At 39.7% G+C, this 27,522-nt stretch overlaps 1 protein-coding gene across 2 annotated transcripts; it reads right to left on the bottom strand.

Annotated features, from left to right (window-relative positions):
• Positions 1–283: 283 nt before the first annotated feature.
• Positions 284–26,529, bottom strand: hcfc1b (host cell factor C1b). Of its 2 annotated transcripts, none has more exons than XM_079637781.1 (28): positions 26,390–26,529; positions 24,381–24,565; positions 22,969–23,117; positions 22,670–22,830; positions 22,381–22,589; positions 20,799–20,883; positions 19,677–19,783; positions 17,190–17,369; positions 14,564–14,887; positions 14,294–14,445; positions 13,669–13,857; positions 13,155–13,379; positions 11,952–12,053; positions 11,627–11,840; positions 11,281–11,423; positions 11,046–11,184; positions 10,767–10,963; positions 8,796–10,257; positions 7,896–8,038; positions 7,270–7,521; positions 6,544–6,793; positions 6,178–6,459; positions 5,883–6,001; positions 5,664–5,801; positions 3,707–3,892; positions 3,263–3,560; positions 2,109–2,172; positions 284–2,004 (listed from the first exon to the last, which is right to left on the bottom strand). In XM_079637781.1, the coding sequence occupies exons 2-28, from the start codon at positions 24,553–24,555 to the stop codon at positions 1,965–1,967; spliced, it is 5,985 nt and encodes a 1,994-aa protein (XP_079493907.1). In that variant the 5' UTR covers positions 24,556–24,565; positions 26,390–26,529; the 3' UTR covers positions 284–1,964. The 2 variants fall into 2 exon arrangements, with proteins under 2 accessions (XP_079493907.1, XP_079493908.1); XM_079637782.1 differs by having other exon boundaries at positions 6,544–6,790.
• Positions 26,530–27,522: the final 993 nt, after the last annotated feature.

Raw genomic sequence — 27,522 nt, 5'->3', positions numbered from 1 at the left:
AACAAAATACATGTTAATATACATATTTAAGGTAAAACAACAGTACATTTTCAATACAAAAAAAAAAAATCACTTACTGTTCTGAGTAAAATTTATGTTAATATCCCAAAGCCACTTCTCTTCTTTTTCCTGATTCATATAATCTTTAATCTCTTGGTGGTCGGTCATCTATATTTCTTGTACATAACATTTATTAAAACGAGACAATAAGCCACAATTAGCAACACAAATGACAAAAACGCTAAATTAACAGCAGGCAAAACAAGACGAATGAACACAGAGACAGAATTCTATTACTTTTATATGTCAAGACACAAAAGCAATCAATAGATGACAACATGTAAAAACATTTTGTTACAGATAATTATATAAAAAAGGCAAAGAGATTTTCGTTTTACGTCTTGCTACGTGAAATAACTAATTTACAACGGAGTTCAAACTCTGGCTAAGCCAACAATCCATCTTTTCCCAACCACTAGAAACAGGAACAAACCGTTTCTACCTTCCATTAAAAAACAAAAAAAAAACAATATTCATCAAAACCTCTCCTTAATTTCCACCTATTTAGCATTTACACAGGCCTGCATTCCCTAAACAATCTCCAAAAGTCCAAACAGTCCGCAGAGAATGAAAATGGTTCAAACTTTTGCTGCACAGCTTGAGAATCCCAATTCGTATCCATCAACTCACAAAACCAAGCATATAAAAGAAATGTGAGATTCAGAAAAGCAAATTTACAGGAAATGTAGACTATTGACAAGAGAGGGGGAAAAGTTTTTGTTTCTGCAGCAGGATCCTACAAATGCCAAATAATAAAATGCTGAGAGGAAAAAAGGGTGGAGGAAGCATCAAAGTTGTCAAAAGTGGGTCATTGTCCAGAACAAATACATATATTTTACACTACAATTCCCAAAATAAAGATTCATGACATGAACACGGGATGTGAAACACTTAGTCAAGCCGCCACGTGTCAAATCCATAAGCATGGAGAGTGAGCGGTGAACATGTTGAGGAGAGGTGTGAGGTTTAAAACTGTGCCCTGAAGCACACAATGAGGAAAAACTTTTCTTCTTCTTCTTCAAAAAAAAAATTACAAAAATAATCCACACACAAAGAACTCCTGTATCAATCATTTACTATTTTTGGGGATTTTTTTCTCTCTTTATACAAGATCTGCTTGACGCAATGCAAAAGTAGTATGCTTTTCATCTACATAGATTGAAGTCCTTTTAGTCTTCAGCGTTGCAGTCCTCAATTGTCCCTCACAGCAAATGTATGAACACACAGTGATGAAAAACAGGCTACTGAACTCGAGGTGAATGAATAATTACAGATTCTCTGAATGAACTGAGTCTTTTCCCTCACAAGCATCACCAAGTGCTGTTAGTTTTCATTTTATTTTGATGTTTCCCCTGCGCCGTTTTGTCGTCCGCACTCCCTCTTCCGTATATCAGTCTCCTTTGAGCACGCTTGAAACATACAGACTTGGCCAAATAATGAGATCATCGACAAACTGACAAGAGCAAAGTTATTTTTCTGTTTATCTATTGCTTGTATTGAAATAAGCTTAAAAAAAAAGAAATGAATATCAAGGGAGGAAAACAAAGATTGAATATCTGATAATACAGTTATAATGAGACTGAACGCTGCCATTGGAATCTCTTTACACAAAATTGTCAGGAAAGCAAATGTATGTGCTTCTGAGGAGGAACATTTATGTGTTTTTTTAAAAATACAGTTGGAAATAAAGCGTCCATGGCACCAAAATGTCCAGTGATGGGAGCAGATTTCTCAAAAATGGAAACAAACTGTTTTCCTTTTTTTTGGCTGCAGTTTCCTTCCATTTCGTTGCAGAGGATGGAATGGTGTGAGAAGTGGAAGCAGGGAAGGTCATTCAGCAGGAAGTGGATTTCAGTCATGGTTCTGCGCATAATGAGGGCGGAGTCAGGGGTCACGGTGAGCTCTCACTGGTCAGATCTGGCCTTCTTTGGACCAGCGCCTTTCCTGCAAAGGGCAAAGAAATGATCCGTTTCAATAAAACGCATCAGGTGTGGGATATGACAGACTTGCATTGTTCATTTTGAAAGGTATTATGGCAACAAACTCACATGTCAGGTGACGAGACCGGCCTCTTTGCTGCAGGTTTGGCCGCAGAGCCATCTTTACTGGTTTCTGCAAACAATATTTAAATAATAAATGTTTTTTAAATCCATTACACAGATTAAAGATGCGTTTAAGGGCGTTTTCACATCTGTAGATCAGGTTTGTTCCGAAACAAGGATTAAAATTGTTACAATGTGCGATTTCTTCTTTCACAAGGCAACATTTTTAAATGATCCAACATGAGTTAATAAAAATCAAGAGCGAGTAAACTTCCTGTTGGTCAGTGTGCAATAGGTTATGTTTCAGGATTCGGCTCAAAGCGGTCATCAGTCAGGATGGTCAGACAACCGCTCCACGGGCTGATTATGACTTTCTTTGTATCTGTCATTATATTACTTTCTCATTTTTACCAAGAATCAAGGCTTCATCTGTATTTTTGTTTTGGCCAGTTGTTCTGAAATATGTTTGTCCGACCAAATTTCAACAAGGCATTTCACTTCGTCTTTGCTCTCACGATTCATTAGCAAAACGAACGCATCTGCTTTTCATGCAATGCACATAATGATTTCCCATCATATATTGTAACATAGCCTGGATTGTTGGTCCGTTGAGTGGGATTGCTTTCTCACCTAAAGCGAACCGGGTCCAGAACCTGGTTGCAATAGGGCCGAGGCCACCTTATTCAGGCTACCTCTGTTATTTTGGTGTGGATCCGAGCGCAATTGCCTTGTTCACATATGCCTATGCACTAGGTTCTGAAACAAACACTCGAAACTAGCCAGGTGTGAAAACGCCCTAATAGACCCTTTTCACATTTCCGGGGTTCTCAGAAGTTGTTGTCATAGTTGGTTAAACTTCTATAGTGGTGAACTGAAAAAACAAATCTGTTGTGTACCCATTTGCAAAAATAAATAAAAAATAATCCACAATAGTTTGACTTTCAAAAGATGTCAAATATGCTGTCACTTCCTTAGCCGTTGTATTAGAAACAGCATTTTGTTTTACTAGTTTTAATTAAATGCCAAGATAATATAACACAAAGTATAGTGTTATAAATGTACATAACATTTTCTGAAAAATAATATATAAAAAAAGACTTCCATAGTCAACATGGTAAATCAAGCAGTCTGTGAAAAGTGCCAACAAAACATTTCCTCACCTTGTAGCCACCTGACTTGTGTGGCGGGGCCGTAGCCCTTCTCATTGCGGGCGGCGATGCGGAAGATGATGGCGGGTTTGGTGGTGTAATCGATGTGGGCGTTGGAGAGACTCGACGACTGCACTAGGCAGGACGGGTTGGGACCACAGTACACCCGCATAAAGGCAAGCTGAGCAGGAGTAGATGCTTTCGCCTCGACCGTCTGCGAGCTCTGGATGGCCAGATACACTGAATACTCAATGATCTTCCCTGATGTTACTGATGGAGGCTCCCAGGTCAGGTGGGCACCATCGGGGCTCTGAAGAGAGAGGAAAAATGACTTTAGTCACCAAGACAAAATATAAATTAAATGTCACATAGTAATGTGTGTTGGAATAAATAGAAACAAACAATGTACCAAAACCCCACATATAGATCAAGCACAAGCCGTTTGCAGTCACCAACCTTGCTAATTTTGATGGCACACGGTGCTCCAGGGAAGCCAGGTAAGCAGGTCTTAAACGCAGAGACCTCAGAGAATGTTCCGCGGCCGCACGCATTGACACCGGCCACGCGAAACTTGTACGCAGTGCCTGGAGACAGTTCGATCTTCTTCATTCGGCTGTAGTCTGGGATTGTGCCAGAATCATCCTGTAAAGTCAAGAGGATTAGTGTTAGTCTCATATGGATTTTTGAAAGGCCAATGTCAGAATCTTGGGAGAGCAAGGTGACCGATATACACACATTAAATATCACACTATTTAATAAAAAAAAGTCAATAACACATGCATTATTTGTTTTACATTTATATAAGACACTGGGATAAGCTCCACCATTCCTGTGACCTTACAGAGGACAAGCGCTTTGGAGAATAGACTTTTATATTTACATGTTTATATTATTGTTACAAAATAAGAAATAAACTATTTAAAATTATACTTTAGACAGCAACTTTGTCAAGTTTATGTAATCAATCCTATTATATTATTTTTCATCATTAAAGTTGTAAATCAACAGTGCACTCTGTAATCACAATTAAGCACTTTGGGAACCATTTTCTCATATATAATCGCTCACCATATCGGTATTGGCCGTTAAGAAAATTTGACCGATAAATTAAAGCTGATAAATAATGGATTGTTTCCTTAAAGCTGCAGTCCGTCGTTTTTCCTCTTTGTCGCCATCTCTGTTCGAAATCTGCAATTGCAGTTATTCGCGGAATTATTAACTGTGCGTGGGTAGTAAATCGGCATGAAACAGCGCGGATGAACACAATGTATTGAGGAGAACCTGTCGCTGCCGCGTCGCTGTGGATACTGTACTACTGTCATCAGCAATCTCAGAGTATACTTTTTGAAAGTGTCAACATTAGAATTTTCATCGGAAAATGTCATCTGAACAAGTAACATTCACTTTTGTTCTGACCAAATTCGGGGGGTGGGGGGAAGCATTGCAGTAGCTATATCATGCTGATTAAATCTAACGATTGCTTATATCACGTCAAAACGTGAAAAATATATTTTTTCTGTAGCCACTCTGAAGTCCGAAGTCTTTGGGTTTTACAACTTGTGAATCTCCAGTTGTCACTGGTGATTGTCGCTTTAAACTTTCGGGATCCGCCATACCAAGTGCTAAGCTAAACCTCCACCTCCATCATCCACACACGCTAGCCGGGGACTCATTCTCTATGTGTACAGAAGTGACGTAATGACGCAAAGACATGCTCGAAATTCCCGCGGAAATCCACCAGTACCACTGGAATTAAAATCATTATTACAAGCTTACCGTTTTGAATCGAGGTAAGGCAAGCAGATCGTTTTGAACACTGGCTGGTTAAGTTTTTTTTCAAAAATGTCTTTTTTTATATTTTTAAACCCAAAAAAGTGCCGGACTGCAGCTTTAAGCTGAGACACTTCAGATGCACGCTGTTTGCCATGATGGTTCTGAATTGCTTGAAATATGATTGGAATCACTTCAAAAAGGAAAATATTTGTCTTATTTACAATTGTATGCTTGGGATATGGGAACAAGTGAGAAAGGCTCTAAAAAATTATATAAAAATTTTGGTTTAGATTTATCGGCCAATATATCGGTTATCGGCTTTCAAATATAAATAATTATCGGTATCACCCCTAATGACAATTGTAATGACTTAATTAGATGTTACTTTAAAGACTTTATATTAATCCATATTTGACTAATGTTGTTGTTATATGTAACAAATATTATAGAATGTGTATTTCTATTATTGGAACTGTTAAATAAAGACCGTAAAAGTACTCGGCCTTAAAATTAACGGCCTTAACGATATATCCATCAATCAGGTATAGCGCATTTAAATTTCTGCTAAATAACACTTCCTTTTCCAATAAAGGAAATAGTTCTAAGACACAACATTAACAGCACCTTGATGATTACTTACCTCAGTAACTGCTGAATCGTCAGCTGGCACATAATAGTGAGTGACAACCATGTTTGTGACCTTAACGAATCCAACATCAAACCACTGATTCTCTTTCTTCACTGGAGGCCTCACGACTGCTGGAGGCGCTTCTTGCTTCTACATTAAAAACAGCTGGTTGAACAATAGTCTGAAATAGATATCGGTGCAGTAATCATCAAGTACCACTGGTGAACTCACCCCAGCTGCTGATTCAATCCCATTGGCCACCTCAGCTAAAGCAGTGGCTGCTTGCATCTTGGCAGGGCTGGCGACCAAAATCGTCTGAGATGGCGCAAAAGTACTTGATGGGGCTAGAGCTGTCAAGAAAGAGAGACATTTTTTAGCATGCACCAAAAACCAACACATTTGGACCATAAAGCATCGTAAATGCATCTCCCCAAACCAAATTATTAGGAAAACGTATTAAAATAAACTTTTTAATTGTTTGTGCAATTAAAAACGAATAATTAAAAACTAAAAAAGCATCTCTTACTCTCTGCAGAAGTGCGTGGAAGGAGACAGGCCACAGCTCTCGTAACAGCGGTTGCCATCTCATGGCCATTGCTCTCAGACGCAGGGTCGTTGAGGCTGTCTGCTGGTGCCAAGCCTTCGGTGGGCAACGCAGCGGCAGCTGCTTCAGCACTCAACTGCAGGGCAGCCGCCTGAGCCTCCTGGAGCTGCTGCTGTTGCTGAACTAGAGCAGCGAGTTCCTGCTGGGTCAAAACTATAGGGATGGTGGTGGATTGGTGCCCGTCATGACCTGCGTCTCCCGCACCTGAAACAGAAAGTCAAGCTTAGAATTCAAAGTCTACTGTATCCATCATAACGTTAAGCATATGGGAGCGTGTCGCACACTTACTGAGCACAGCCTGCTGAGCCGCCTGTAGGACAGCCTGGATGGCGAGGGCCTGCGCTTCTTCTGTTGCCGCAGCCTGTGCCGCAGCCTCAGCCGCTGCCGTCACAGCCAGCTCCTCTGGGGTCAGTCCAGTCACCATGAGGGTAGTTTGCTGTCCTTCTGCAGACATCAGCTCCTGGGGAAGAGCGAGTGCTTCTGAGTCTTGAGCAGCTAGACTCATCGCTTCTGCAGCATCCACACCGGCCTCCATCTGCTTTACCGAGAAAACAGGGAATTGTTTAATATTTGCAAATTTGTTTAGGATTAGTAAGATTTTATTCAGCGAGGAAGTATTGAACTGACAGTAAAGACATTTATAATGTCACAAAAGAAGACTTCTTTCAAAAACATAAAAAAAATCTTATCAACTCCAAACTTTTGAACAGTAGTGTAGATACCAATATATAATGCATCTATAGCTATCTCATGAAAAATGTGGCTTACATTTTTTTTTCAAATATACAAGGTATAAATAAAGTTTGGAATGCAAAAACTCTTTCAAAATATTCTATTGAATTTAAGGGTCAAAAAAAGTCTTTAACTGAATTACACTGGTTTTGATTAAAGAAACAATGACTAACATTGTAAGCGAATGGAAAAAAAGCATCATTAAAATGTAGATTTACTAAATCAATTCACATCATATGCATTTATCTCTAAACCATATGATTACAAAAGTTTCTTCTATACCTCAGCCTGATCTCCTTGACCTGGCTGTGCTTCCATGGCAACATGAACCTGTAGCATGGTGCCCTCGTCACCCGCTGCACTTTCATCGATGGCAACGACCCTGATGGCTCCCTCTTCACTCAGCTCTCCCTGACACTCGGTCTGCATGGGCTCTTCTCCCGCTGCTACGGCCTCTGCGCTGGTCTGCTCCATGGCCTCCGCCTCTCCCGGGACCTCAGCCACTACCGCAGATCCGGCCATAGACGAAATCTCCTGCATTGAGTGAGAAAACAATCAGAAATAGAGAACAAGACAAACAAACAAAACACTTAATTTAGAGCTCATATCTGCATCTATTAGAACAGAATATTCACATATTAATTAATGTATTTGTAAACTACTATTTTGCAATACTAATAAGTAAGGCTATCATCAAAAAATCTGCCCTGCACTGCAGCTTTTTCTAGCTGAAATGTGCCCAGTTAGACAGGAAGGGACTGCCTGGATATGTAAAACGACTAAGCAGCTTTTATGCCCCATCTTTAATAGTATCTGAGATAACCTTGAGAGCAAAGTGGAATATAAATGTGCGTCAGGCCCAGGAAATTGCTTAAAGCCAGCTGATCAGATTAGAAGCGTGTTCATACCGGTACTGATGGTCCTGGAGTGGGCGTGGCCTGTGTTACTGTGGTGATGGCTCTGCTTTGTGTTGTGGGATTGGCTGGTTCTGTAGATGACGTGGGTTCTGAGCTGGTGCCGCTGTCACTCTGTCCATCACCGCCTTGCTGGGCTAAAGGACAAACACAGATGAGCTCATTATTAGGGGTGCACTGAAACTCTGACAATGATAGATCATTTTGATGATTATGGCTTACAGCAATGAAAACCTTTTCACAATATTCCAATTTTGAATTTGGGGTTTTCATAAGCTGAAAGCCACAATCATCAAAATGATGTAATGAGTCTATATAATAATATATTAGTTTCACCTTTTAAGTTGAATTACTGAAATAAATCAACTTTTGCACGATATTCTACTTTTTCGAGTTTCACCTGTACTTTGTAGAAGAAAGACTTGTATACTTAAATAAAATAAGCCAAGATATTAACAGCTTTTAAGGTCTGATTAATCAGTATTGTAGGGGTGTTGAATGGGTCACTTGACAGTTTCAAGCGCTTTTAGTATTTACTAGTGTTTACTAGATTTAAATGCTCCTGTCGTCTGTTGTGTTCAGACTTAAGTTTTCTTTTACTACATTCAGGAAGTGAACTTTCTTGGAGCAGATAAAATAAAAAGGGAGTTTATATATCTGACTAGTATTCCTTGACGAAAATGTAGCCATGTGTAGTAATATTGCAATGCATCGTGATATTGAATCGAATAGTGACACCAGTGATGATTCACACCCCATCAGCTTGGTGAAGCTAGTCGATGCATTCAGTTTTAAAAACAAATTATAATAATTTAACTTTATACTTTAACAACAAATTTAACCAAACTTATTATGTTCATATATACATTAAAACATTGTTGTATAGATAAATACCTGTTCCTTCTCCAGTTTCTAAGCTGCTTGTAGAGGTGGTGGCTGTGTTGGTGGTTCCCGTTTCGTGCGTTTCACAGGGAGGATTGGAACACACCACTTGCACAGCCCCGTTTTGTCCAGCACCAATAGAAGACGAGGCCTGGGTCGGTGTGTTGGTAGTTCCCGTTTCGTGCGTTTCACAGGGAGGATTGGAACACACTTTTTGCACGGTGCCACCCTGTCCTGCACCCATAGTAGAGGAGGCCTGGGTCGGTGTGTTGGTAGTTCCCGTTTCGTGCGTTTCACAGGGAGGATTGGAACACACTTTTTGCACGGTGCCACTCTGTCCTGCACCCATAGTAGAGGAGGCCTGGGTCGGTGTGTTGGTAGTTCCCGTTTCGTGCGTTTCACAGGGAGGATTGGAACACACTTTTTGCACGGTGCCACTCTGTCCTGCACCCATAGTAGAGGAGGCCTGGGTCGGTGTGTTGGTAGTTCCCGTTTCGTGCGTTTCACAGGGAGGATTGGAACACACTTTTTGCACGGTGCCACCCTGTCCTGCACCCATAGTAGAGGAGGCCTGGGTCGGTGTGTTGGTAGTTCCCGTTTCGTGTGTTTCACAGGGTGGATCGGAGCACACCGTCTCCACAACATTGGTTTGCCCACTTTCAATACTGGAGCTTGATTGTGCAGCAGTATCAGTCGTACCCGTTTCATGCGTCTCGCAGGGTGGTTTTGAGCAGACCTGCTGGACTTCACCAGACTCATCTGAAGTGTTTGTGGTGTCCGTCTCTTGCGTTTCACTTGAAGGGCTGGATTCAACAGGCTTCAGAGTAGAGGAGATGGAAGCTTGGCTCTTGTTGGAGCTCTGCACCGTTCCCGTCTGGTCAGAGCCCATGTTGGAGCGGGCGGTAGTAGAGGTGTTGGTGGTACCCGTGCGGAGAGTCTCCTGCCGCATGGCGCCAGAACCGCCCTCTGTGGCGCCCGTATCGGTTTCTGAACCAGAACCTGAGGATGTAGCTGATGAAGAAGCCTCTGTCTTGCTGTTCACGGTGCCCATCTTTTGAGAGCCCATGTTGCAGCTGGCAGTAGTGGCTGTGTTGGTGGTGCCCGTATCATGCGTCTCTGAGGGTGGATTGGTGCAGACCTGCTGTGCCCTGCCCATGTTCGCAGAGGCGGTGGTTGCTGTGTTGGTGGTGCCTGTTTCATGCATTTCACACGGAGGGTTGGAACAAATTTTGGCAGAAGCCGTTGTAGCCGTGTTGGTTGTTCCAGTCTCATGGGTCTCACATGGTGGGTTGGAGCAGACCAGAGTCACGGTGGTAGCACCATCGCCAGCGCCGTCACCAGCATCAGCACCAGTGGTGGAGGGCTGCTCTGAGGTGGGAGAGGCCAGGATGGAGACAGGAAGATCCTGTGCAGGCTGGGCTTCAGCACCACTTGGAGTCGTGATCAGGGTTACTTGAGTAGGCTGGGGTGCCGACTGAAAGGAAAAAATTAATTGCATTAATTGGATGAATGAATGAATAAATAAATAATAATAATACAATTATTTTACAATAATACATTTCTTAATATTAATAATAACACTTGTTATATAAATATAAATACAGAAAACAAATATACACAGCTGAAAAAAATAGGTAGAAATTTATAATTATTGTTATTTTGCACTACTGTTCAAAACTTGGTTGGTAAAATGTATTAAATTTATAATTATGCTCACCAAGGCTGCCTTTATTTGATCATACATACAGTAAACATTAAAAATGTAAATAGCAGTATCTATTTTAATATATTTTAAACAATGAATTTATTCCTGTGACAGCTAAACTAAATTTTCATATTGAAAATATTTGCTTAATATTTTTGTGAAGACCATGATACATTTTTTTCATGATTTTTTTGATTACCGTAATTGAAAGGTCAAAAGAGCAGCAATTATTTTGAAATAGAAATCATTTGTAAGATTATAATGTTACAATGACTCACTCGTATTGTAGCGGTGGCGGGGCTGGCCTGGGCAGCAGATACAGTGATGGCCGTGGGATTGATCACCTGGCTGGACAATGTGGCGATGGAGGCAAGTGTGGTGGCAGGAGTAGCCAGGCTGGCATTAGCACTTGCCACATTGACCCCTGCCGCACTTGTTGATACAGTACCAGTTACTGTACCCAGAGTTGTGACTCCTAAATTCAAAGAGGCCATTAATGATATGAATAATAATAATTTCTCTCTAATTTGTATAAAACTACACCTGAATATTCATACCCGTGGTGCCTTTGACGACCAGTGTGGTAACCGTTGGTTTGCCGGCAGACACAGTGCCTGGTGAAACCAGACGAACTCCGCCCATAGGCAAAGTGCGCAGGATAGTGCCGGGCTGTCCTGGTGCCCCCTTCAGGACCACCTGAGAGCAAATAAAACATTCAGGGACCAATCAAAAGATTAAATTAAATCTATATGAGCTTAAATGTGCATAAAACAGAGAACAAATGAGCCTCACCTGTGTGACCCCCTGTTGTCCTGCACCTGCTGTTAGTTTAGGCATAGCTGTTATGATTTTCCCCGGAGTACCCGTGCCAGGAGTAACAACCTTAGTGGTGATATACGTGATGGGTGACTTCATGCCAGTACTGCTAGTCACACCTAGCAACGAGACAGGGTATCACAATAGGAAATCATGTGAGCTTGCAACGATGCGTAAAAAAACAACATCTGTTAGTTATTTATAAACACAAGGTTGTGAGGCTTAATTCAAAATGCATAAATAACCTCTGAGATTCAATTGAACTGAAATCTCTTTAAATATACGATTACATATGGGATGAACAGTCAGTTGTAAAACAGACCTGTTGCTCCTTGTTGTAGAGCAGACATAGGAATTGTTTTAATAATGGTGGTGCCTGGTTTGTTGGCGGTATTTGGAGAGACACTGCTGATGCCCAGGATAGTGGGTTTGGTGCCAGTCCCTCCTGCCTGGGTAGTTGTAATGATTGTGGTGGGCTTGCCATCAGCAGATGTGACCAGTTTCAGGATGGTACCAGCAGGCAGAGGAGTCTTTGTCTAAGAAAAAGTGGGGGACAAGGATAAATGACAAATACACAACACAATTTATTTTTAGAACATAAGATTAGGCAAGAAATATATGTGCTTCAAATGAGCAGCACTACTTACTTGAATTAGAGTGACAGGACTGCCTCCAGCCTGTCCGGTGACAGCAGATGTTTGTACTGGTTTGGTCTGGACAACAGACATCATCTTCCCAAGGCTGGAGATCTGAGAACAATCAAGGGTTATTACTTAGTATAACAAAATGAAAAAATAGAGTCCGGATTCATAGAGTCAAAACACTAGGGCTGCATATTTTCAGGGAAAAATATTCTAACTGATTTTTATAAACAAAATAAACTAAACAGAGCAGCACAATTTAGCTAAAACTTTTGTTAATATAAACCAATTTGACTATGACAATAAGTATATATTTTTTGTAATTATAATTATTATGATTATTACAAATAAACATTGTAATTTAATGTATTAAAAATGAGTGTTTATGAAAAATAATTGTATTTTTAAATTACAAATACTAATGGCTGAAAACTATACAGCAACATATTTTTTTATTTTTACTGTAACAATTTCTTGAATCCTACTAAATAGGCAAATGTAAAAATAAAACACTACATTGACTTCACTGTATGAATTATATATACCGTACACCAATTCTCACAGCTACTGAAGTTATTGTCAAGAGCATTGAGTGATTTCCTCTATTTTGTTGTTTGACTAACATTAATGACACAGACAACAACAGGTTTATTCGGCTTCTGTCACTTTGACCTCATTTACATTACATGGTTCAAGTGATTCCAATTAACCGTTTTCCTCCCGTGTGGCACAGATTGGACATGACCCATGAACGCTTAAGCAGGGAAAAAAAGCATATGGATTCTAATATTTTCAGATTGGCTTCAGACCTCATTTATATGTGGAAATAATCTGATATGAATCGGATACGTGCTGCATTTGCGTCTGCCATGTAAGTGGACAGTTGGAAGAAGTAAAGTACAGTGGGAGAGAGGGGGGCTGTATTGGGAAAGGGCCATGAGTCAATATTTGATCTCGGGTTGGCCAAAGCACAATAGCCTCTTGGGCAGCGCTGCGATATGTAGTGCAATCGGTTCCAACAAGCAGCCCTACTTTTCTTGGTTAAAAATATTTATTTTGGGCGTTTTTGCCTTTTACAAGGATAGGCCAGTAGCTAGACAGGAAGTAAGGTGAAGTGAGGTGGGAGAGAGTTGCCCACGAGGCTATCGGTACCGACAAGCAGCCCTGCTTTTAAGCATAGAAAATAAGATATGTTGTTGTTGTTCTTACCAGAGCACCGCTGCTACCCATTGTGATGGGGCTCTTAACTAGGGTTATAGTTTTGGTGACTCCTCCGACCATGGTGGTAACAACCTGGGTCTGCTGGGCTACGGTTACTGTCCCTGATTTGTGCACAGTGATGATTGGTCGATTCGGGGTGTTGGGAGTAGAGATAGAGGAAGTGCCGACCTGGGCTGCAGCTGTTTTCAGCATTCGGGTCGCAGGATTAGTAACCTGGAATGGAAGTAGGAAGAAAGACACATTAAATCACAAATAGCAACAAGACAGGAAGCGTATAATCAGGATGATTCATGTCCGGAAGGATGCCAGAAAGGGAAGTTGATTCTATTTATGTCTTAGCATTTTAGAACTAAAATGTTTTTATCCAAAGTACTTTTTGATAACCTATAGCACAACATCAGATTAGATATAAACTTTGCAGGACAGTGGGTCTCCAGTGGCTGGGTTGAAGACTTCTGGTTTATGTTTATTCAAAGATCTGGTTACTCGAGATGACACTTACCATTACAGGTGAAGCTACTTTGACAGTAGCCGGCAGAGTTGTGGATCCAGGAGTAACATTGACGGTTTTCATGATTGTGGCTCCAGCTGGAACATTTAGCACAGTGGAAGAGGGCGGGATCTTCTGTGTGGCGGCTGCAGCTGCAGCCAAAGCAGCCATGCCACTCATCTGAGGGCTGCTGCCAATTGGCTAGAGACAGAAAGAGTCACAGTTACAGTGCATTTAAGGTTTAAATGAAAATTTAAAGGAGGAACAGAATTGTTATTTTTCTGAAAATAAATAGTTTTATTTTTTTTTACAGATTTGCTGTGCTTGTTTATAGGGCTGCACAATTTGGCCAAAATGTGTGGTTTTCTGTCAATAATATGACTATAAATAAATGTATAATCAATTATATCAATAACTATTTTATTAATTTTTGTTAGTTAATAAAATAATAAACAAAAGAAGAAAAAAGTTTGTAATATTGCACTGTAAAAAAATATTTACCACTACAACTGTAAAATTTCCAGTTCTAAAGCAGCGTTTGTGATTCGATAATCACATTAAAACATATTGTGATTTAAGTTTTATTTTGATTAATCGTGCAGCCCTAATTTAGGATTGATATTGATCGTCTACATACCGTCCCCTGGGTGCTCTGTGCGGGGACAACCATGCGAACGCCTGCAGGAAGTGATGTAACCGTGACTGGGGATTTTCCTCCAGGAGTGGCCTGACGCACAGTAACGACTGACGTCCCAGGGGTCGAATGAGGCGCTGCCACTTTAAGAATAGCTGGGATGAAAATAATAAGTTAGGGTTGGTAATATCACAAATAGTTATTAGTATTATTATTAAAACACCGCACAGCAGTCTGCAAATTGCAAAAAGCCATTCATTAAGTAATTTGTACCTGGTCCACGAGGTGAGGCTGCAAGCGGGCTGGTTGGCATGGTGGTTGTGGGGGAAGGGACTTGTGGCACCAGTGTGACCCCAGAGAGGGGCATGCTCTGAGCTGCAGGAGCAGCAGTGGCGGGCACCGGACTCCTAGGCGAGTTGATGGGTAAAGACGGGATGGGGTTGACTGTTGGCGATGTGGCAGCTGTTGCTGCAGGGATGTCGTATTTCTGTAGCTGCAGCAGGTAAGTGTCGGCAGTAGGCACTGCCCCCCAGCTCACCTCCAGAGAGTTAGTGTTGGCACGGACCAGCTGAACACGTGATGGGGGCTGAGGACGATCTGATAGCAAAATACGAGATTATGCATTTAAAATGTAGTTTGAGATGGTAATACTAGGGGTGGGAATCTTTAGGCAACTCACGATCTGATTCTGAATCTGGAACTATTTTTAAATGATTCTTGATCTAAGTTTTTTTCTTATTAATTAGGGAGTTCTTATAAAATGTGTGCATTTTTATTAAATTAATTACAAATTAATCAATCAGGACAAATGTTAAGAATTATTAACTAACTAAATATAACTAAGTAGTCAAGTCACCTTTATTTATATATTGTTTTATACAATACATTAGAGCAGCATGATTCCGGATAAACTGGGAATCAAAAAAATTTAGTTTAAAAGAAATCATAATTCTTCCACTATTCCGAATAGACAACTAAAAAAAAAAGTATAAAAATTAAATAAAATAGTTGAATAAATTTTTTTTTAATCGGTTTGAATAAATGATTTAATTACTCGCTCATAAAGACTTCACTTGTTTGAACACATCAGATGTGTTGTCTTGTGTTTAAGGCCCGGGACACACCAACACCAAAACTGTCGGACACAGTCAGTATTTGTTTTGTGGCCGTTTCGGCATGTTGAATCGCTGTCGGGCCATCGTGAGAGCGAGAACTTTGATTGGCTGTTCAGTTTAAGGAACGAGTCAGTGCACGAGAACGAAAGTGAGTCAAGATGGTACAGACAGAAGGCTGTTATAATGTGTAGACTGTTACATTATTGACACATCATAAAGCATTGGGAGATGCAAGTTCATTTAACCACTTATACAGTCGTGTTCCTTCAGAACAAACAGACAAAGTGCATGTGAGCTTTAGGGTGCTTTCACATCTGTAGTTCGGTTCATTTGGTCCGGACCAAGGGAGAAAAATTATACTTTGTAGCATTTTTCAGGCGTTTTGGTTCCTTTTCACACCACACTGATTGCTCTGGTCCGAATCAGTTTATGAAACGAACCAAAATGCAGTCACGTGACAACATCCACATCACTCGTTGGCCAGATGGGTCTTGAACGTATTTTCATAACTGCACTTTGATTGTCAGAATTAACGTGCGGGAAAATTCCAACAGAACTGACGGAAGTAAACAAAGAGGAGGAAAATCCGGCAGACAACACGCCGCTTTTTACTATGGAGAAACGACTTTGTGGGCTGATTGTATCCCTCGTCATAGTTTATTATATTAGTTTGTCTACACCACTTTAGGCAAACAATAACATTTGAGAATGAAGCGAGAATGCGGCTTGAAAATAATGTTTTATGCAATGCACGCAGCGAGTCACTTCAGGAGGAGGCAACGCGTGCATTAATATTGCTAAACATTGACATAATGCACAGCGCGGCTGACTACGGCAGCTGGTTTAGTCCAAAAATGCGCAGTTATTTGGCAGTTGGGTCTGTTCGAGGTCGGATCACGTTCTCACCACAAACGAACCGCTCCAGAGTTCGTTTGAAAGCGTACCGAGACCACCTCTCCTAGGAGGTCTCGGTACGCTTGTTTGGTCCGCTTTTGGTGCGCACCCGAGTGCGATTGCTGCATTCTCACCTGCCCAAACGAACCGCACCACTTCGGAAAACGAACTCTAGTGCGATTCAACCGAACTAAACAAGGCAGGTGTGAAAGCACCCTTAGAAAGCAGACATCTATCAGCAAGTGAGTTATGTGCATCACATTTATACTACATTCCAAACAGTATAAATTGTGCTTTCTCAAAGTATTTGGAAGGGAAAACACTGAAATACATGGTAGGGCTGTCACATTTGAGAAAAATCTAATTCGAACGGATATCAAATACCAAGCTATGTATTCGAATATATTCGAATATATTGCACGTTGGCTTGACGCTTGATGAATAGATCATCTGCGGTGATGCGTGTTGCAGCGCGCCGTCATATCTGACTATAGTCTAACATAGGCTGTATGTTAGACTATAGTCAGATATGACGGCGCGCTGCAACACGCATAACCACAGATGATCTATTCATAGTCTAACATACAGCCTGTAACACGCTTTCAAAATAACACGCTTTTTTAAAATAAAAAACAAACGGTCTAATCATAGACTGTAAAAAATGCGCTAGACATGGCACTTTAAAAACCAGATAGTTTATTTGTAGTTCGATTACGGATATTTCACGTCAATGTTCGAATGCTTATTCGAATATCGAATAAAAAGTGACAGCCCTAATACATTGTTAAAAACTAAGCTCAGAATTGATTAACACGTTTTTAGAAACGAATCAGTCGTTGAATACAGAATCGAGATGCATCTGAGAATGGATTTTTATCAACTCAACTCACCCGTCTCCAAATACCACAGATCTTTGCAGCAAACTTGGTTGTTCCAGGCTTTGCGATAGCCGTCCCTTCCACTCCAGACGTACAGCCTATTGTTAATAGCAACAGAGCAGTGTCCAGCTCTGGCCCGTGGGATATTATCCTCAAGAGTGTCCATCAAGATTGTTTCCCAAGACATTGAGTCTGAAGGAAATAAAGGTCAAGATCAGCAATGGTAAAACGCATAAGCTGTGAACTATGAGCAGAGGAAGCATTTTAAGGAATCAGAGACACTTCTCTTTTAACCCGATAAAGCCCTTATTTGATACAGAAATTGCTAAGGCCTCTAAATAATCAACATGACCTAAACTTTGCTGAAAAACTTGTTGTACACAATCTACTACATGCCTTCTGTAGTCTAATTAATAGGGCTGTCAAAATGGCTGAAGAACTAAAGGTTTTCATTTAATTTAAATATTACTAATATTTAAATTTAAAAGGCATAATTTCAGTTAGGGGAAGAACGTTTTTGGTGCAATGAGCAATATATAAAGGCACCACATTAATTCTTTATTCAAAGCAATGATATAACATGACGGTGCAAAAATAAAGTGCATTACGTTTAAGAAATTCTTTGCATTGAGCTTCTCTATTTCTGCAATGTTTTGATTAAACAACATCTAGTGGGTTCAACTGGATAGGCTAACAAAAATATTAAAACAACAACAACTCTTACACCATCACATCTCATGTACCAGTGATACAGCTTCCTGACGCACACCTAAAATATGAATACACCATTTTTGCATTCGATTGTGGATTTTTTTTATTCTATGAATATTAAAAAATTTAAGTTTTAATTGACAGCCCTAACACTTCATTTTTTACCAAAATGCATTTTAGTATAATTCTAAAAGCATCCACCTTTAGGTCGTGGTATAAGTGTAAACATTTTTTTACAGGTTTTTTTAAAGGTTTACTTGATTATATATTTTTTTATAGAAAAATAATGTTAAAATCTAAGTATCAAATATGATACATCAGGCTTTTGAGGAACGTTTATTTTTACATCTCACAATCATCATTGTATTGCATTTCATTGTTTTGACCTCCACAATAAATCTACAGAGCTTTGACCATAACGCTAAGCATTTAAATAAGACATTTTATTGGGAACTATAGAGCGACAACTACTATTTATATGCATTACGCAACTAGTCTGCTATACTATTATAAAAATCTAATAGATTTACATTATTTTTTGGCCATATGAATATCAGAAACTGCACCAAATTGCATATTTTGCTCAGTTTGGGCCTCAATAAAATAGAGGTGTTTTTATTTAAAGGTGCAGCAAGCGTTAACACCTAAAAAACAACAATGTGTTTATTGTTAATATTTGCTAGGTGTATGTGCTGAAAAAATATTGTGTATGTACATAGTCATGGCTGCATAAATAGGAGAAAAAAAATTAAGTGGATCAGACCAATCCATAGAGAACCAAAACATTCTTGTAGCCAATCAGCAATAGGGGGCGTATCCACTCATGATGGGGGAGGAGAGAGTGAGCAAAAGTGAGATTCGAATTTTGAAAGAAAGACTGTAGAAAGTGAGATGGCGAGATATTACCGAAGAGAAAAAGGTCAGAGGAAAATAATTAGAAATAGATGGGTTACGATCAGGCAAGAGCTCGGATCTGCATCAATATTGAGGAAAATTTCCAGCGCCAGAGATATGTTAGAGAGCGGGAATTAAGATATTGAGATATTAAGGCCCGAAAACGGATACCAAGGTTGCTTTGTTTCTGCTTGATATGCGAGAAACATTGTTTTTTGCTACGTTTCATAGAAACAGAACTAAGGTATGCTATTGTTGTAGAATCAGCCACGTGGTGTGGGAAATTTTGTAAAATTTTGCGCACTACTCCGCTTCCGAAGATGTACAACTTTACAATTACAAAACGAGCCTACAATAGCAGAAATAAGCCTCTTAATTTTTTTTTTTTTTTTAAATCACGATACTAAATAAAATTATTTAATGAAATTGTTGTTTAATTTAGTTTTATATACATGTTCTCCATATTTCTAATGTCACAAGTAATAATCTCAAGGTGTACTGGGTGTTAGACGATTCTTTGTTTCTTTTGTAGTGTGGCTTTGGTGAAGTGTAATAAAAACAAACAGTCACATGTGTACCTTACTTCTCACAGCTGCTTCCTGATTGTTTAGAGGACTATTACTCTGAGTCGCCGTATGCGTTTTAAAGAATAGTACAACGTCGATTGCGTCAAGTTTTCATGTCTCGTTCGTTTGGGGAAGAGCACGCGCAATCAGCGGAAGCTTGCGGTTGGTAGCCAGGAAAAGTATAAACAAGGCTTTAGTGGATCCTGTGTTGCATAGCGTGCTTGTTATTTTGGAGGCGGAGCAATAAAGGGAGAGCAAGTGTGTTTGTTTGTCGATTTCAAATATCAACAGTGTGTCTCAGAAATCGCTTGCTGCACCTTAAACATACCTAGATTTAAGCAGGCCAACGTGTTAGTGCACTTCCACTCCTTCTCGTGTGTGGCTACTTTGACATCATCCATAACCAGAGGGACCCATCCACCAAACACAAACATCCTACAAACACATGAGACCAAAGTTAGTGAAGTCCACACCAACTAGTCCACTATTGAAGTCAACATGGAAAGGCATTCACAACACATTTTTCTTCTGTGAGGTAAAAATAAAAACTGTGGGAGGTACTTAATTTTATTAACTTCCAAAAGGAAATTTGTTATTTAAATGCAAGATAATTTAAACAATTGTTTTAGTGGTCAACCAATGTTAATTTTTTTTAATGGCCATTGCAGATGCAGATATTCGATATAAAGCCGATCATTTGCCAGGTTCGCTGAATGTAAACGCCATATGAGCGCTGCGTAGCACTTGCCTTTCTATTATGAATTACAAACGCAACAATACTTTTTCATACACGGTTTACTTTAAAACAGTAAACGTGGGGAGCCACTATTATAATTGGCAGACATCAGGGAGTCGCTATCAATATGCGGGGTATTGAAATAATTTTTGAATGTGCTCTCGCTTTTCACTTTCGAATTCGCAGTCACGCATACTCTGTGTATAGGGAGCGGCGGTACTGACCCCACATTTTACAAGATTAGATATTTGTCATTGACGCTCAGGATCAGTTGCGCACCAAATCCTCTGCCATCGTCTTGTCAGTCATCTCTCCTTACTCTCGTCACGTGATAAGTGAAATCTGACTCCTGCTGCACTGTGCTGCGAGACTGCAGCTCGTGCTGTATGGAGCAAGCAGACGCTTTCAGTTTATAATTGTAGCATCCATCGTCCAACTTAACTAAATGGTTTTTATTTCTATAAAAAAAGCTAAACGACAGTGGGGGCGATGCCGTGGTGGGCAGATAATGTAATCAGTATATGGCCGAAACACCGTGTAACACAGACTACCGCAGCAAGCCTACTCTGAAAGTCATTTATGATTCGATGTTACCTTAAATTCTGCACCCAAAATGCAGTGCTGGTTTCTCATCAATCATTTCCAATCTTGAAGACAGTCAATGTTTAAATAAACATTGCATGTTTAAACAAGCTTGAGAAAGTTATAACTTACTTGTTGGTTATAGTGGTGGCAGAATGGAGACTGCGGGGCAAAGGTGCCGCTCCACTTATGGCAGGTTTGTTCCAGGTTAAAGTATCTGCAAAACAGAGTGAGTATTTTAAGCCTTAGTATTTGTAATTCATAGTTTCCCTTGATATCACACCCTTATAGGAACGATCACCTGGAGCAGACAAACCCAGAATATAAACGCAACATGCAGTTTCTCGTTAAGTGCTTTTCCATAGAAAATGTTTATTTTCCGTTTATTTATAAAAAGGTGTATACTTAATTTGAAATTTGATCACTGTTTTAGTACATTACCATATTTTCTGGACTATAAGTCGCACCTTTTTTCATAGTTTGGCTGGTCTTGCGACCTATAGTCAGGTGCGACTTATATCAAAATTAATTCATACTGACTGAGATGAACCAAGAGAAAACATTACTGTCTACAGCCGCGAGAGGGCGCTCTAGTTAGCGGAGTTGTTCAGAAGCGACACCGAGGAAGAACTCAATGTATTCAGTGTTGTGTGGAATGAGATCGGGAGCTTGGTGAACTTGCTTTCCGGTAACTTGCTTGTTGGACTCGCTGGCTAACGTTAATTTAGCCTATTCAGCCTCCCAGGTATATTTTCTTTATGATATTGTGTAGCTGAATAACTGTTAATGTGTTACTTTAGCATACCTATTCAGCCTGTTGTTCTGTGTGCTATTGTGTAGTTGAATAACTAAATGCGACTTATAGTCCAGTGCGACTTATACCGTATATACCCGAATATAAGACAAGGTTTTTGTCCTAAAAATAGGCTGAAAATGGGGGGTTGTCTTATATTCACGATATAGACAAAATCACAGGGGGAAAGGGAGAAAGAACGAATTAATGTGAAATAGTGACTGAAACGCGACCCATTACGACAAAACCAGCTTTCCCTTCCAAGATGTTAATCTGCACAAAAATCCTGATAATCTAGCCGTCGTCTGATGAAATCAAATACACATAAGATAAAAACATTCAGTGCTTAACTGAATTAAAACGCTGCTCCTCTCTGCCGCGCGAAAGACGCAGAGAGAGAGAGAGAGAGAGAGAGAGAGAGAGAGAGAGAGTGAAGTGCGCACGAGAGACGCAGAGCGAGAGAGAGAGGTGCGCGAGAGAGAGAGAGAAAGGTGCGTGCGCGAGCTGGAAGAGAGAGAATGAATTATCAGTGCAATTTTCAAATAAAATTATTTTCTGTTGAAAACCAGAAATAAGTCTGGAAATGGGGGGTCGTCTTATATTCAGGGTCGTCTTATATTCGGGTATATACAGTATATGTTTTTTTCCTCTTCATGATGCATTTTTGGACTGATGCGACTTATACTTGTAGTCCGGAAAAATATGGTAAGTGTCTTTCATAAGAATGTCCTGCTGTTTTAACTGATTAAAATACCACAGCAGGTGCTGTATATGGATCACAAATGTTAAAAACTTTGTTGAGTTTAGTTTTCCTTCTATTGAGAGGTGATCTAAATGCTTGTTGATTGAAACGGATAGAAAATTGACAGCCAGGCCTGTGTTTCAGTCACGTGACTGAAAACTATGAATACTTTCTCTCACCGATGTCTAAAGTCCAGAGGTCTCCAAGACGGCAACCACTCATGCCGCCGTAGATGATGAGACGAGACTTTTTGGACGTTTTCTCTGTGTAGACAACAGCAGTGTGGCTCTCGCGAGGAGGGGGGAGCACACCGTACGTAATAGGGATGTCCCAGCCTGCTACGTTTGACCCCGGGCGTAGTTCGAGTGTGTAGAGGTCATTCAGGTATCTGGTGTAAAAATGGAGAAATGATTCAATTGTGGATCTGCTGCTAAAACATTCATGAATTAGTTTGGCTCCATCTTTTACCTGGGAATATTGTTTTTGGGATCTTCACTGTCATTTGCAAGTCCACCAAACAAGTAGCATTTGTTTCCAACTAGAGAAAAGCTGTGTCCCAGGCGAGGACATGGTGGTGGGCCATTTTTGGGGGCTTTGGGCTTTAAACGTTTCCACTCCCATCTACTGGCCTGTTTGAAGTATTTGACAGAAATGAGGGAATTATTACAAACGTTAGGGCTGATGCTATGAGAAAGAGTTAATGAAAACAACAGCCTCCTCTTTTAAGCTCTACCTTTGAGATTTAAAGATGGTGCCGATAGACTTACCTGTAGTTCATAAAGATCGTTGCTGTATTTTCCGTACTCAACCATGCCCCCAAACACAAGGAGTCTGGTGCCGTCACACACAAATCCATATGCAGCGCAGCCGGGAGGAATGTCACCCCTGACAGCAGGAATAAACCACTGATTGGTGGCTGTTGAGAAACACATAGTTGCGTCATTGTGGTTTAGAACTTTAGATGAATAAAGTTCTTTCAGTGGCGTCTTGGAATGAATCACATTCTTTCAGTCTGTTCTGCACATGGTAATTATAGTTAACTAGAACAATTTCATTAACTGAAATATGAAAACGTAAAAAAAAAAAATAATAATTCAGCCCAACATCTCATTTTTGTTTATTTTAACTTCATGAAAAAAGACTTAACAAAAACAACAACTACTAAAATGTAACAAAAAAAAAAACACGAATTCAAAATATGAAATCTGTAACAGCATCTAGTATAGACACTATAATAGCATATCAATGAATGATACTGGTTCTTCCAAAATAAAATAAAAATGACCCATACCATGAGCAACATGCAAATGTAGGGCATCTTTAAATCATGAACTTAATAATAATCACTTAACAGTATATAGTATTTATATATTTTCAATGTAAAACTATGCTTTTTGGAGTGAATATACTTCTTACAGTTTCATAACATTACCCAGACCTTATCAAAAGTTTCCAACATGATTAAAAATCCACATGAGAAATTCTGTGAATCACAAACTCTTCCATTCATCCTAGAAGTATTCACATGGAAATGCGGGAAATACTGTGGGCGGGGCATGTGTGTTGTGATGACGTAGGTGGCGTTCTTTTAACCCGCCATTTCTCTTTGCATTTTTCTTGGCGTGCCAGTTCCAGTGCTTGGCTAGTGCTGTAGCGTTAGCTGGCTAGCTGATACATAAACATCTTAAAACAAAACAACTCCATAGTGCACATAAGTGCAACATCATATTCTGCAGATGATGCACCCAAATTAAGTGCGCTAATGTTAGTGCAAACACTAACATTACTTGATGGTGCGAGTTTTGAATTGCACAAGCAAGTATACTATAATTGTGTGCATATTCTTTACGGCTAGTTAGCTTAGGTAGCTGATCACTTATGCAGATTTGGTCTAGCCGCTAACTGCGCTATTGCACCTGTCTAACATTGTATATGTAAACAATTAGTCCAGAAATTATTGCGAAACAAAAATAAAAGCAGCTGTGTAAACCTGCATGAATGCAACAATATTTTAGCTGTCAAACAGCGGTTGTAAAAACCAAAACAACCCACCTGACCACCAAGACATAGCAGCACGGACAGAATTTGGCTAATAACATAAGTGAGCTAAATGCTACTGAAATAAAACGCAAGTACGTGCACAAATAACCGCTTTATTATAAAATAATACAATCCTTACCTGTATTATAGACGTGCAGCTCATCCACAATGCCTTCATTCCCTCCGCCGAACACCACCATCAGCTCTTTAATGGCCACAGCTCGGTGTCCGTGTCTCGGGCGAGGAACCGGGCCAGACCAGCCCAAAACCCTCTTCCAGCGCGGCTGCAGAACCGAGGTGCCTGAAGAAGCCATGTCCACTTCTCTAGCGAAACACAAATCCCACGCACAGCGCTGATTTTAGCTCGGATTTCAACAGCATTCGTGTCAAAATCTCTATGCTAACCGGATTAGCCCGCTAGTACAATGTAGCCTCGCGCGAGCTAACTAGGTCACCAAACTGTGTTCGAATTCCACAAGGTTATTTCTGGCCAAATAATGCCCCAGATGTACTAAGAATCCCGTTATAACAAATATTAGTGTTTGTGCGCTGCGGAAACCAAAAGTATAGCGTTTGATCAATGTTGGCCGGTTAGCATGTTAGCCGCTCAAATCTGCGCGAACCGCCATTTTAGCGGCAAAAGACGCTTTTCATCACGAGAAGAAAATAAATAGACGGACGCCGGCGGCTGAAGAAACGCGAATTCCGGGAGAAATAAAGCAAAGTAACTACAAATACACAACATCACATGCAGGTGGGCTCCTGTATATTTTTTTCTTGAATTTCCGTATTGTAAACGAAAAAGCATGTTTGGGTTAAATGTCTCTAAGAGAAAAAGAAAAGCTCGATGAGGATGTGTATGCCGCCATCTTGCAGAGGCTAGCTAAACGCTACAAGCACGAGCGCCTAGTTAGCTGCTAACGGGGCTAAGCTAACCCATACAAGCTAGTGAACAGAAATGGGCGGTGGAAAAAAGTGAACGCATTCAAGCTAGTGAATAGAAATGGGCGGTGGGTAAAATAAATAAACAGTAAAAGAAAAAAAGTGACGGTGAAAAAAAAATCTAACACATACAAGTTAGTGTATAGAATTGGGTGATATAAACAAATAAAAAATAGACAAAAAAAACAAAAACACAAGCTTGTGAATATAAATGGGCGGTGGAAAAATAATAATAAATAAATAGTAAAAAATAAAATAAAGGACGGTAAAAAGTAATAATCAAACACATACAAGCTAATGTATAGAAATGAGCGATGGAAACCAATAATAATACGTGGCGATTAAAAAAAACAAGCTAGTGATTAGAAAAGAGGGGTGAAATAATAATAAATCATTTTTAAAAAAATGGGCCGCGAAAAATTTCCCCCAAAAAAATGATCTAAAAAATAAAGTAACAAACGGGCGACGATCCAAAAAAATGTATCAAAATATTAAAGGTAATATCACGGAAATCATACCATAATACTAAGCCGCATTACAAAAAAAATCAGCGCGTATGAAATTTAAATTAGTTAAAGGGGCAAAAAAATGACGCGTTTAAATTGCGCATTAAAATAAATGCTGATAAAGGTTAATATCGTAGGTTTATGTGATATGTGGATTTTTCATGCCTCTCTTGTCTGGGTGCCGCCATCTTGATAAACAAACCAAACAATCCACCCCTCTGGAAAAAAGCGTAGTGCTTTTTTAATCATCCAAATGCATTTATATATTTATAAAGAAATACACCATATTATTTTTAAAATACACATTTTCTCGCTACAAAACAGCGCTGAGAAGACTAAAAAGAAGAACGTATATCGGCTGCTGCTGTTGTTAGCTATTAGCCGCATTAGCACTATCTGAAATGTTCAATGAGATCCAGGGCAGCCAGTTAGCTTCAATGCTAAATAGCTCATTACAACATTGCAAATTCTACATACTCATTTGGCACAACAGAGAAAATGTTACATGTTTCATGTTTATTTACTGTTAGAATTGCAAATGGCATTTTATTCGAGATGCACAGTTCAATAACTTCTGTTATTGTTTCGTCTCTGGCTACTCGCTTAGCTTCCCTCAAGAAAAATGGCGGATGTACCGTTAGCCGTCACAGAAAGCTGCAAAATATTCGGATTCTGTCATTGCCTGTCACAAAATACTTACTCGTTCCGATTCGTTAACTTAATTTTAAAATCACGAGAGAGGACTCGGAGAACGAATTCAACCCTGGGTGCGCCTTTCACTGTAGATATTGCTAACTCTACATCTTTTCATGCCGCCCAGGAAGCCGCCATCTTCTTGACAACTGACAAGCGCTCAATAGTTCAGCCTCTAGAGCGCGCGCATCTCTACTGTTTGCACTCAGATATTTTTGGGAAGATAGATATGACTTGCACTCTTAAAAACAAAGGTTCCAAAAGGGAGTTTCGCAACGACGCAAGAAACTTTCAATAGTTCTTAAAATAACCATTTTTTACTTGGTGTTAAGATCATTTTAAGCTTTTTTTCAACTATAATTTATTTGTGTGTGTGTGTGTGTGTGTGTGTGTGTGTGTGTGTGTGTGTGTGTGTGTGTGTGTGTGTGTGTGTGTGTGTGTGAAATGGAAAGGTTCCATGGATGATAAAGGTTCTTCGTTGAACCACAGATGCCAGTAAAGAAGAACCTTTATTTTTGAGAGTTTATTAGTTGAAAACGGTCTACTTTTTCTAGAAACCAACCATATTGTGTTTGGAATGTTGTTGGATGACAAAAAGGCAGAATATTTTCATTAAAATAATGTTGATTTTGGGTAAATTCTTTATACATAGCTACATTTATTAAGTGTATGAAGACAAAACTGTATTTAAACATCATCGTTGAAACAATGTTCTATCATATAGGCTATGAATAGTAAACCGGCCTGCAAATTTGCTGGGATGATGAGACACATTTTTTGGAAGATGAATGAAAAGATCCCTCTTTGTTAATTTGTACTTTCTTTTCCCAAATCGTATTGGTGTGTTTTGCTTATTTATTTGCCACTTATGAATGCCATATTATTTTGTTCAATAAAAAAATGCTACCATCACATTCCATTCACTCATCAATATGCTCTGCAATCTGGAATAATTACTAGTTTACACCCAAATACCATACATTTTTAGTGTGTTGTAAAACTTAAATTATAGTTTGAATTTTACATGTTTAAGTTTTTTTTCACAGCTATGCCCTATTGTCTTTTTGCACAATTTGACAAATTCACTGCTTGATTGCACACGTGCAAAAAATATTCTACCCACAAGTGATATTTACCTTG

This window comes from Phoxinus phoxinus, assembly GCF_949152265.1.
Source record: "Phoxinus phoxinus genome assembly, chromosome: 15".
NCBI lineage: Eukaryota > Metazoa > Chordata > Actinopteri > Cypriniformes > Leuciscidae > Phoxinus > Phoxinus phoxinus.
Note: the sequence above shows the minus strand (reverse complement) of the source record. Positions and strands in the feature narration are given on the sequence as shown.